Source organism: Leuresthes tenuis, unplaced genomic scaffold, assembly GCF_036924035.1.
Source record: "Leuresthes tenuis unplaced genomic scaffold, fLeuTen1.0.hap1 SCAF_21, whole genome shotgun sequence".
Lineage (NCBI taxonomy): Eukaryota > Metazoa > Chordata > Actinopteri > Atheriniformes > Atherinopsidae > Leuresthes > Leuresthes tenuis.
In genome coordinates, this window is record NW_027325375.1 from 4,665,172 (window position 1) to 4,676,598 (window position 11,427).

The 11,427-nt window shown below is 37.5% G+C and overlaps 1 protein-coding gene across 1 annotated transcript; it reads left to right on the forward strand.

The window, feature by feature from the left end:
• Nucleotides 1-2,980: 2,980 nt before the first annotated feature.
• Nucleotides 2,981-10,323, forward strand: LOC140279545 (organic cation/carnitine transporter 2-like). Its single transcript, XM_072374702.1, has 10 exons — nucleotides 2,981-3,729; nucleotides 3,823-3,926; nucleotides 4,250-4,404; nucleotides 4,514-4,685; nucleotides 4,787-4,913; nucleotides 5,499-5,593; nucleotides 5,722-5,936; nucleotides 9,080-9,262; nucleotides 9,425-9,560; nucleotides 9,975-10,323. Exons 1-10 carry the CDS (start codon nucleotides 3,340-3,342, stop codon nucleotides 10,075-10,077), a joined length of 1,680 nt encoding a protein of 559 aa, XP_072230803.1. The 5' UTR covers nucleotides 2,981-3,339; the 3' UTR covers nucleotides 10,078-10,323.
• The last annotated feature ends 1,104 nt before the right edge of the window (nucleotides 10,324-11,427 follow it).

Consider the following 11,427-nt stretch of genomic DNA (forward strand, 5'->3'; position numbering starts at 1 on the left):
GATGATGAGAACTTTATAGGGATTGAGAAATGGACTAGTGTGTGTAACTGACATATATGAAATGAGAGGGAGGATATCACTCTGTCCAGTAAATATAATGTAGCTAGAGTCTTCACTTTATAAGCTTGTAACAAAGAGTGGAGATAGTAGTGTTGTGGGGTGGTGCAACTAATTTAACTAATTTAAGGTAATAAAATCCCCACCAACCACAATTTATAACATTACTGTATATAGCTGGTTTAATCTGTTGACAAAAAGACAGACAAGAATCGAGTTCTCTAAAGGTTTTTGTTGATGTCAGATTATTTCTTGACTCTGATCAGCTGCCAAGAAACTCAAGGGAGTTTGATAAGCAACACCCAGCAACAGCAAGTGGTTTTATTTAACCTTTCATATATACGTGTGTGTGAGCAAGAGAAAGAGTGTGTTAATCTTTTCTTCCAGCCACAGAATGACTTTTTTCCCCAATGTTGTTCTGTAGAATATCCCCAAAAGATATTGGCATGCAGTCTTCCTTTTGATAGAGTAACATGTAAACTAACTGATATATAACCCATGATCTTATGTACTAGAGAAGCCGAATCATTTAAAAGATGCTCTAAAGTAACCCAGACCAAAACAGACACCCTTTATATATGTGCTGATTGCGTCTATGTGCTCTGCTTTCATGTCATGTGCATGCAATCGCAGTCACTAAAGCCTCTGACTGTGTGCCCCATGATCCTCTGTATCAGACCAGAAAAATCTGGTATTAAAGCTCATGTTAATGTTTACCAGACTGCTATATGCTTTTTCTATTTACAAAGAAAACAGGTCAGCAGATGCTGGTGCTTTTCACAACTTAAGTGATGTCAATTACTGATAAAATAAGTTCACTTTAGAAACTGGCAAATAGTATATGCATAATTTTTTTACATGTGCAGTCCATTTAAATCTTTACGATATGCGAATAAAGTCTGATCTAATGTGTTTGATCCTTGTTAATCAGAAAAGGGTGACATGTGTGCATGTTCCAGTGCATGTAAAAAGAATGTCAGTGGATAATCTGTCATTCAGTGTCTGTGTATACAGATGTTCATGTCATAAATTAGAATCAATCCCACATTTAGGACATTTTGGAATGACACACGATAACCTAAAAAGAAATATATTTATGGAAAATGCACTTATGAAACATCAAATCAGCTTCAGCTTATGCTCATAAATCAGCTGCCAGATGTGATTGGAGTCTGTCAAGCATCTGTTAAAGAAATCTTTATCAGTTTTCTCTGGAGAATAAAATACCTCAAAACAATGATTAATCCTGTCAAATATCAAAGTCCTCAATCAACATTGTGCAGAATACTAAATATAATATAATTGCAAATGGAAATAATGCAAATAACCTGTTATATCATATAGTGCAGTTGAATCTTTCCCAATTGTCTTTGGTGATAGAACTGATTAAGCGTATAAATAGGTGAGTCACCACTGATGTAGCAGTCAGATGAGCTCTCCAACTGATATGGCCACATAGGTCATTGTTCATTACCTTTGAAGTATCCCTCCAATAACTGACAGGATGGTTATATACCTTATGTAAGCATCTCAACATTGAAGCAGAAGGCTTTCATTTTAGAAAACCACAAAGTTCCCATAAAAAGTAAGCAGGGTTGTTTGATGGCGTAGTTGTGCACAACGCTTTCAACCATTGCCTTTGTATAAAATGAGATCAACACTAATGCTTGTTTTTATTTTCCATTTAGTCACTGACACAATATTGCTTTACTAAACCACTTTTGCCCCATTCCACTTGGATTTAGGCAACAAAATTAAAGACATTTTATTTACAACATAATTTACCACCAAGATACCATTTTGGTGGCTGCCTTGATTGCATTTAAACAAAACACCTTATGAGAAAATGTCTCTTTTTGGTTGGCTTTAGGGAATAACATCACTTGGTTAGGGTTAGAAATCAGAAAATTATTGTCAGGGTTAAAAGAACCATGATCATGGTTAGGACAAAAATTAATTACATTTTTTTTTAATGTTGCCTTTGACTCCATTTGTGCACTTTAATGCAGTTCTTCCATGCAGCCACTCGAGGCTGTGTATTCGTTGAACGTAATCGTAGGTCTGCTGCCTGTATGAACAGATAACATATGGGTATGTTTAGGCAAGTAGGACGGTCTCAGCGATTGTGGAAGTATTTGAAACCTTAAGCCCTAAAAAGTGGGACCTTGAAGAGCCATTTAAAGCAAATAGAAATGTATTTTAACCACGCAATTTAAATTTGACATTGTTAGCATTTTCTTATAATAGAACCAATACTGCAGACTGTGCATGAACTTGCTCTTTTAAAAAAAGTTGGGCAACAGATATCGAACAAGCGACACCCATCAGGATAAAAGCAGCTAGTTTTTCATAAGAAAGGTATATGAGTGCATCTCATAGCATAAATATAGAGGGATTTTTTCATTTTCTTTTCTTTCTCTTTTGCTATATTATATGACTCCTTGTTCAGGCAGTATGTAGAGTTTGACTAAATCTTCCAGTAGTAGGAAGGTATGCTACACCAACAAATCCAACACTCTTTATTAACTATTTGATCCTGCAAACACAACACATGTAGAGTGAAGCCCTATTCAGTTGAAGTTTATAATGTATACACGCAAACATCAGTGCACACAATGGCCAAGTAGAGAATATGTAGAGACTTTAAAAGTTCTACTTTAAACCCAAGTGTAGTTTTACATGGATTGGGTGCTTTAGTAGTTTATCTTTAAGATAGTAAAACAAACATACACTGTTGATACAGTTCCTGCTGAACTTTCCATAAAGGCATGCCTGTGTCCACAGTGTGTCCAAAAATACTCCAATAGGAGTCTTAATACTACTTAGCAACTTTTAGAGTACAGGCACGAGGGCGTCTTTGGAGTATTTAAAAGTGTGGAATGCTGTTTAGAGAAAATACCACAGTAGTGCAGGGGGGCTGGGTGCCAACAGTACAGTAGACTGGCCTCTCTGAAGCCTTAGATTATTTTAGTTCCACTCAATCAAATCACTGAGTGAGTGGTCTTTCATTCTGTAATCTTAGATAAATTTTCTCCTTTGTCTGCTTTTAAGAGAGGGTCGGTAAACAAGCCTTTACTGTTAGAGTCTCTCAGTTATTCTTTTTAGAGAGGGTTTAATACTCTCTGAGGACTGGAAATGGAGATTCTTTAAATGTGACTCCGTCCCACCGAGGGATCTGTTCATCCTACCCTAAAGAGAGCTCAACCCTACACCTTCAGTACTGAATTGAGGACTTTAAGAGGAACTTTACTCTGAAAACCAGTGAGGGCATTTTTACACAGAATGGGAGACTATGATGAAGACACTGCATTTCTAGGACAAACAGGTCCTTATTTCTGGGCCACATTCTTCCTCCTGAATACAGTTTTTGTGTCTACTGGATTCAATGGACTTTACATTATCTTTGCTGGAGCAGCTCCGAAACACCACTGTCTAATTCCAGATGTCAATCTGACAGAGGAGTGGAGAAATGCCATCATCCCCTTCACGCTAGAGGATGGTGAAGAGGTTAAGAGCCAATGCAGCAGATATAGGCTGGATGTGGTTAGAAATCTCTCTGCAGAAGGATATATTCCTGGAGGGGATGTTAATCTCACCAATCTGCAGCAGGAGGGATGTTTAGATGGATGGACATACAGCAAGGAGATCTACCAATCCACTATAGTCACTGAGGTTAGTATGGGTTTATTTATGTCCATTAAAAGCTCTGCTCCTTTTCCCACTTTATCATTTGTTTGAAAATCCCATCTTTCATATCTCTCACAGTGGGACCTTGTTTGTGACAACCAGTGGAAAGTTCCATTTGCATCCTCAACTCTTTTTGTGGGATATCTTGTTGGGTCCCTGATATCAGGACAGCTTTCTGACAGGTATTTCATCGTTATTATCACATCAGTTATCAATTCAGTTACTCTGAATGCACTCTTTAGAGCACAGGTCTGTCTTTATGTTACTGGAGGGGTCTGGTTAGTTGCCTTCAAAGGCAACAGCCCCATCTGCTGTTGATGTTCTGCTCAAATCGGATTTGCTACCTCTAGACTGAGCTGTTTTCTCTTCAGCATGGTCCTCCACAGTAAGCTCTTACTTGAATGCAGGCCAGCTGCCATGGTATTAAAATTCCTTGTTGAAGCATTGTTCCTCAAAGAAAGAAATGTGTATTTCATTCTATTTTCTAAATGCCTTTTTACTTCAGGTTTGGGAGGAAGAAGGTGGTTTTCATGTCTCTTGGGGCCCAGTGTCTGTCAGTCCTGCTTCAGTCATTCTCTCATTCATGGCGGATGTTCTGCATCATGTTCCTTTTTATTGGAGCTTCTCAGATATCCATCTACATTTCAGCATTTGTACTGGGTAAGCATTGTAAAATACTCCAATATGCAGGTATGGCTTTTACTCTTTGCTCACTCATATCTTTCAGTCACATGGCCTTCACTGAATACCATGCTTTTATGCTGGACAGGTACAGAAGTGTTGAGTAAAACCATGCGAGTTGTCTTCACAACGCTCGGGGCCTTCCTGTTTTATTGCATTGGTTATATGACACTACCATGGATTGCATATGGCATCAGAGAATGGAGGACTCTGCTTGCTGTTCTATCTGCAACTTCTGTGGCGTACATCCCATTGTGGTGGTATGTTTCCTATAAAATGCATTAATTTTTCAGCTTATATTCAAGTAAAGCTCCCATTGTCATACACAGTTTAAAAGCAAACATAAACTTTGATATTGCAGGTTTATCTCAGAGTCTCCTCGATGGCTGATTACTCAGGGCAGAGTGGCAGAGGCTGAGGTCATTGTGAGAGACGCTGCAAAGAAAAATAAAGTTGAGGCACCACTTGTAATCTTTAAGGAATCTGAGGTGAGGCATCTGTATCAACACTGTTATTTATTCAATACAAAACTAAGAAATTGATTTTAACCTGTAGGTTGACAGTGAGGATTTTTCATCATTGGACACACAAATGTTGTTTCTTTATGTGATTGATTATAATGAGTGTTCTATAACCTGTATCCAAATATAAAAATGTTTCTCCAGAGACCTCTTGGAAATGTTTTACTGGCTCACTTGGGGGGTTTAATCCTCCCAATTAATTAAAGTCTATGTATAAGTAGTCTGAGTCAAGCTGACTCAAAAGTACAGTGCAAATGTCTGAAATGTCTCCTTGAATTGCCAAAAAAGTTCCCATGAAACAGCAAATGAAATGCTACTTAATTCGCCTTTAAGAACCGCTGACAGAAGCTTGGGTGGTGTGTCTCCCCATGTTTTCTTGATGCTGAAACCTTTAATTAGAAATTGGAATTCCATCATTTGTGGAGAAAAAAATCATACATAATCCCATTTGTTGAATCAATTGTCCCATAAACAAAACAGATTATGATATATTTGAGAAATTCTGTGTGAACATGTGCATACTGGATCATCATTTTCACACTGTGCTTTTAGATACAAGAAAGGTCTCCAAGCAGGAAGTACACCATGCTTGATATTCTGAAATCCAAGAAGATTAGATGCATCACTCTGATGTGTCTCCTTTTGTGGTGAGTGTGGTCAACACAAAGTAATTGTCGTGTATCACAATTTTAAACACATTCATCCTTCATAATTTATTTGGTAACAAAAAAAAGTGCACATGCCTTTAATTCTGGTGTTATTTTTGTCTTTCCAGGATGGCAATAAACATAGGGTATTTTGGATTGTCCCTCAACACCTCAAACCTGAGTGGCAACCCCTTCATGAACTGTTTTTTATCGGCTCTTAGTGAAGTTCCTGCATACATAGTTTCAACTTTGCTACTGAGGAAATGCCCAAGAAGACCACTACTGTCAACATTCCTCGCCATCGGAGGGGGTGTTCTGCTGCTCATCCAGTTCATCCCTGACAGTGAGACTTATTTTATCTCTCCATAACAGCATATACATAACATATCATTCACCACATATTACTGCTGCTGTGTGGTTTAATCTTTAGGAATGCATATCATTAGTAGGCCTGGTCATATGTCTTTTCACATTCACTCTAAAATGTTGTGGAATAGAAGAAGAAAGTATTGAAATATAGCTATGTACTTCAAGATCATGTATTTAGATGCAGTGTATTCTTCAACTGGCAATATATGAGTTTCTGAAATAACAGTTTCAAATAAGTACACCTTAGAAGCTATAATACAGTTTATAATGGCACAACAGATGAGTAAGATAAGTCAGGTGAAATTGTCAGAAATACGGAAATATGGTAAATATATTTCTAGCACATTCTCTGAGTAGACCAATGTATTAATTAAAACATGTTACATTTAATTTGGTTAACTCAGAAAAACATTACTAATTTTCTTTTTTCTCATCTCTAGATTGGAGATAAATCTTTCTCATGTAATCAGTTCCGTGTATATAGTTAAGTTAAAGAAGAATTATATCCTCACACAATTCTTTTTTACATCTCATAACATAATGAAACTGTTTTGTGCCCATAATGCAATCTGATGCCATAGAGATAAGTCATTGAAGGAATATGTTTTTATCAGAATATGGTTATTCAGAGGATTTGTGGGAAGTCAGTATCTTAGCTCTAGGAGGCAGCGGTGCATTCTGGAGAATTAGATGGTTTTTCAACAGGCGAGTTACAGCTAAAAGTTACTCAGAATGGGACCACCAGAAAAGGAAACTTCTTGCAATTTAGAACTGCTCAGACATAAAACAAAATTCATAGCAGATCAAGCTGATGCTAAATTGTGGTAGGACAATTTTTTTTTTTTCATTTCTCCATTGGATACTTAAACGGAGTGGATCTGCACAACAAATTCCATATTCCCACACAGCATTGCACCTTCATTTATTTTGTAATTGTGTTGCTATACAGATCTTCTGCGCTTGTGAAAGTGTTAACAAGGATCTGATGCAGGAGTGTGATGTAAATATCCACAATATAGCCATCGCTTGAAGAGCTATAATATATTTTTGGTTTGAGTTGTTTTACCTTCTGGTAGAACCTTTCTGAGTAGCTTTTAGGTTTAGTCATTTACAGGATTCTCCAAATGAAGAGTACTCGACTGGTGTCTGCGGCAGGCAAGACAATGGCAACTTACAAGTACTTTATGGAGTACCTCGAAAAAAGTCCACTCTCTCCACATCTTCTCTAACTCTGATCTGACATGACATTGCATGCTGAACATATCTAAGGGGTATGTGTTTTCTTGCCGAAGTTCAACCAAATTCTGTATAGTTTCCTGACTGAGTCAGTTTGTTTGTTGAATTCTTCTTTCAATCTTCTACCCCTCCTGTTCCTTTTCACTGTAAGGCTATTGGTCCCCGCGAGCGGCTCACAGAACATCTCTTCCTTTTATCAACCTCTCAAAAATATCAAGCACAGTCATTTTTGTGGGAATCTAGGATATGTCTCCAAGCCTCACAAATCACAACTTTGAAGCATTTGCACAGCAACTAATACACCAATTGGTCGCAGATTTGGGCTATGTGTCTCCAACCTTTATAATTACATTAAAGGTAGCACCTGGCATACTGGGATGTTGTGACAGGTGTTTGCACCTCTGACTAATCTGTCTCTGTCAAAACAGCCATAAGTTTGAGAATTTAGTGTCCTAGTGACCAACCCAACAGGTAGCTGATCCTGGGCATGAATCTTGGCATGCTAAATTTGTGATGTTGCGTTCTGGCATGATGGCTGTAGAGCTTTTGGTTCTTGTGGGTCTGGATGGCTTTGCTCTACTTTATCTCATGGATGCTCATGTGGATTTGGATCTGGAGAGTTTGGAGGCTGAGATCGAAACAAGACAAATATTAGAACTTTGCTGAGTTATTTGAAATAAATCAACCAGGAAAGTCTTTGGTGAAGTTTTTTTTTCTTCTACAGTATATGGCACAGAATAACACAAAAGTCAGTTCTATGGTGGAAGCTTCAAAGATCGCATTGATCATACACCTAATATACATAAGCAAGCAAACATTCCATAATTATCCTTGTGTGTATGATAGACAAAGAATCAGAGTGTCCCTGATTATGAGAGCATTCTGTTCCCAGCACAGCTGCATTCCATTTCACATTATGAGTGCGACTAATGCTATCTAAATTAACATAAAGGTCCGACAGACTCCTCCAAATAGCAGTGTCAGCTCACATGAGCAGGTACATTTACAAAGTGAAATCATGTTCTCATTAATCCCCAGTTTATAATGAAAATAACAATAAAAAAGGGGGAAAATTCAGAAGAATGTTAAGGGAATACATAAATGAAAGCTGTTCCACTTCTATTGATTTTCAACATGTTGTTCATAGGATGTTAGAACTATTTTGTCATGAGTCAGTTTTCCCCACAGATGTAACAACCACAACCTTCACCCTTCGTCCAGCCTCCGCACCCACCTCCAGGTCCAGCCCTCTGGCTATAATTCCCAAAGTGATCCCCTCAGAAACCAGACAGAAGCTGAAGAAAAACAAATATGTCTAATCAGTCTTCATTTTGTAACACTTCCACAGCATATGAGCCCGATTTCTTACCAAGCTTCTGATGTTCGATCTGATGCAAGTTCGCTGTTTACCATCTCATCAGATTTTTTAAACAAAAGTTTTTTATTACACCAATGATCTCTGGTTTGCAGCCATTCAAGAATGCTGTCTTTAACTGTATTCCTTTGGTTCAAAATGGTTAAACACCTGGAGAAAAAGATTATGTCGCTGATCTGACCTAGTGATACTTTTTGGTGAGTCTTTCATTTCTTCGAGAAGCCTGGATGCTTCACCATGTGGACCTTGAGGTGGTGGAGAGGCAGGTAACATGAAGGTGGTCTGTCAAGGAGGCATTGGGGGGAGAGGATCTGGATATATTGGTGGGTTGGGGTGCAGTCTGAAGTGTTCTGGGTCATCAAGTTGATTAGAAAACACTTCACTGTCTTTAGGCTCAGATAAAAGGATTAGTTTTGTTTGCTTTTTTCATAAGTTTCCATCAGTTTACTAATGTCAAAAGAATAGAAATTAAATATAAAACTGTTTGCTCTGTCTTACCACCTCAGCCCTTCATTATGTTGCTCTGGCGCTGGAAATGACTGGAAAGTTCGGCTTCACCATGGCCTTCAGCACCGTGTATATCTACACCGCTGAGATCTACCCCACTGTACTAAGGAATGTTGGCATGGGAATGTGCTCTTCTGCTGCTCGCATTGGCAGTATCACAGCTCCTTATGTCATCTATTTAGGTACGTGAATGTGCTGTATTTCTTGCAGAGATAATGCAATGTCATAAAAGAACAAAATTCTCTGCACATATTAAGAACTCATTATGTCTCTTCAGTTTATATGTACTGAAGGGAAACCATGCCATGTACTAAAACAGACTTTTGCTTCTTTGTTATTCACAGGTACATATAATAAGGTTCTACCTTACATTTTGATGGGAAGTCTCACAATCGCCTCCTCTGTGGTTAATGTTTTCCTACCAGAGACACTGAATAAAGATCTTCCAGAAACAGTGGAGCAAATGCAAGAATGTCAAGGGTATGTGCATTTTCCCTAAACTCAAACTTGACTGTATGCGGCTAACACACTAAGTTACCACATGAAGACTGGATTATAATATTGCAGTGGGTTATGTCCTTCAAAGTGCTGTACAGGGAAAGAAAAAACTACATTTCTAGTCTACTCATAACATTGCTCGAGTTAATGATAAGACAATGGCATTTGTTATCTCCTGAACAAAGCAAGAACAGTATTTCATGTTGGTTACCTTCAAACTGATAAAATAAATACAACATGTGAGCGATGAAGATAGAATAAAGAAGTAAAAAAAAAGGTTATACCTTGACAAAGGTTATACCAGATGGTATAACCTTTTTTTTATGTCATCTGCCATTTACAGTATTTATCAGTGCTTTTGATAAGGCCTTTTTAGCAGTGCTTTCTCTGTTGCAGGTTATGCTGTGGGTCCAAAGAGAGGAAATATTTTCAGAATGGAGCAACACGCAACACACCCATTTCACATGAGGGCAAATCTGAAGTGCAAACTCTCACATAGTTCCCTTTGTTTTGCTAAAATCTGAAAATGAATGTGAAAAATTATTATTCAGGATCCAGAAGTGCTTTGCTCAGAATTTTTGTTGTTATTTTTACTTAGTTGATGTTTGTTAATTCAACACATTTTCTATAATGTTACCAGGTGAAATACAATAAAACATTTTGTATGAGATTGAAATGCATTTTATCTAATGGGTCATAAATTTTTATCTGATATCGTTCATTAAAAAATAAACATGAAAACATTCTAAGTAGAGAACCTCACTATATTTTCATATTCCGTATCAGATATATTGCTGTTGTTGCCAGTGAAGAGACCACTTCAGTCATTTAGCTTTATAATACATCACGACTAACACCAACTGTCGGTCAGCTTAGCTTAGCATCAAGACGGGAAACAGGTGTGAATATGTAGCCTAACTTTGTTAGTAGTTTAATACTTTGTCTACCAGGAGGTCTCACTAATTAACATACATTCTTCAAATTGTTGTTATTTGTAACTCTGTACAACATGATCTACATAAGCCAGTGGGTAAGTATACAAGTTAATCCAAATCTTAAAGTTATGGTTGGAATTCAAGCTTTGGATTGCAGATTGATATTCCTGCAGGTTGAAAGACCTGAATAATGTTGTATTAATATTCAATAGAAGGTTGCTGGGTCTCCTCCACGACAAAAAGGGACAACTTAACACTTTTGGGAATAATGTGGATTCTTCATTGTGACTGAAAAAAAGATTCTAGAAACGTGTGTAAAATTAAGAAGTCATTACTATAACAATTTAGTGAATAATATAAGACACACACAGCTCTGTTACATTGGGGAATAGTTATACAGTTCCCTGTCTGCCGCTCTATTCCAAGGCTGTATTCTTGATCTTGTCAAAATCATAATGAGTCCTGGTTTGCTGTCCCTCAGGACTTTGGTCCTCTGTATTAGTTTATGAACAACCACATCTGAGCTCTAATCTCTTCATCTTTAAACTGTTAAACTGCAATAAACTACTTGTGAGTTACTGAAAAATACAGCGAGAAGGAACTTCATTACTGTTTTATCTGTTCTTGAAAATGATTTACCATCTTTTTAAGGGTTTCTTAAATGATTTATTCTTCCTTCACCTGTCACATCTTTATCATATGTTCATTACTCGTGTTTCGTAGGGTGTTTCTAAGTCTAAAACTGTGGTGTCTTCTTTATCAAAAACAGCTCAATTATGTCTAGATAAAAGAGTGCTACAAAAGGTTTTACTGCACTGTACAGAATTGTGTAACCTCCCCCATTTAGCAAGGGGAGGTATTTAAAACGTGAGCTCAACTTCACATTTCACTTGCCGTCTTGGCATATCACAGAG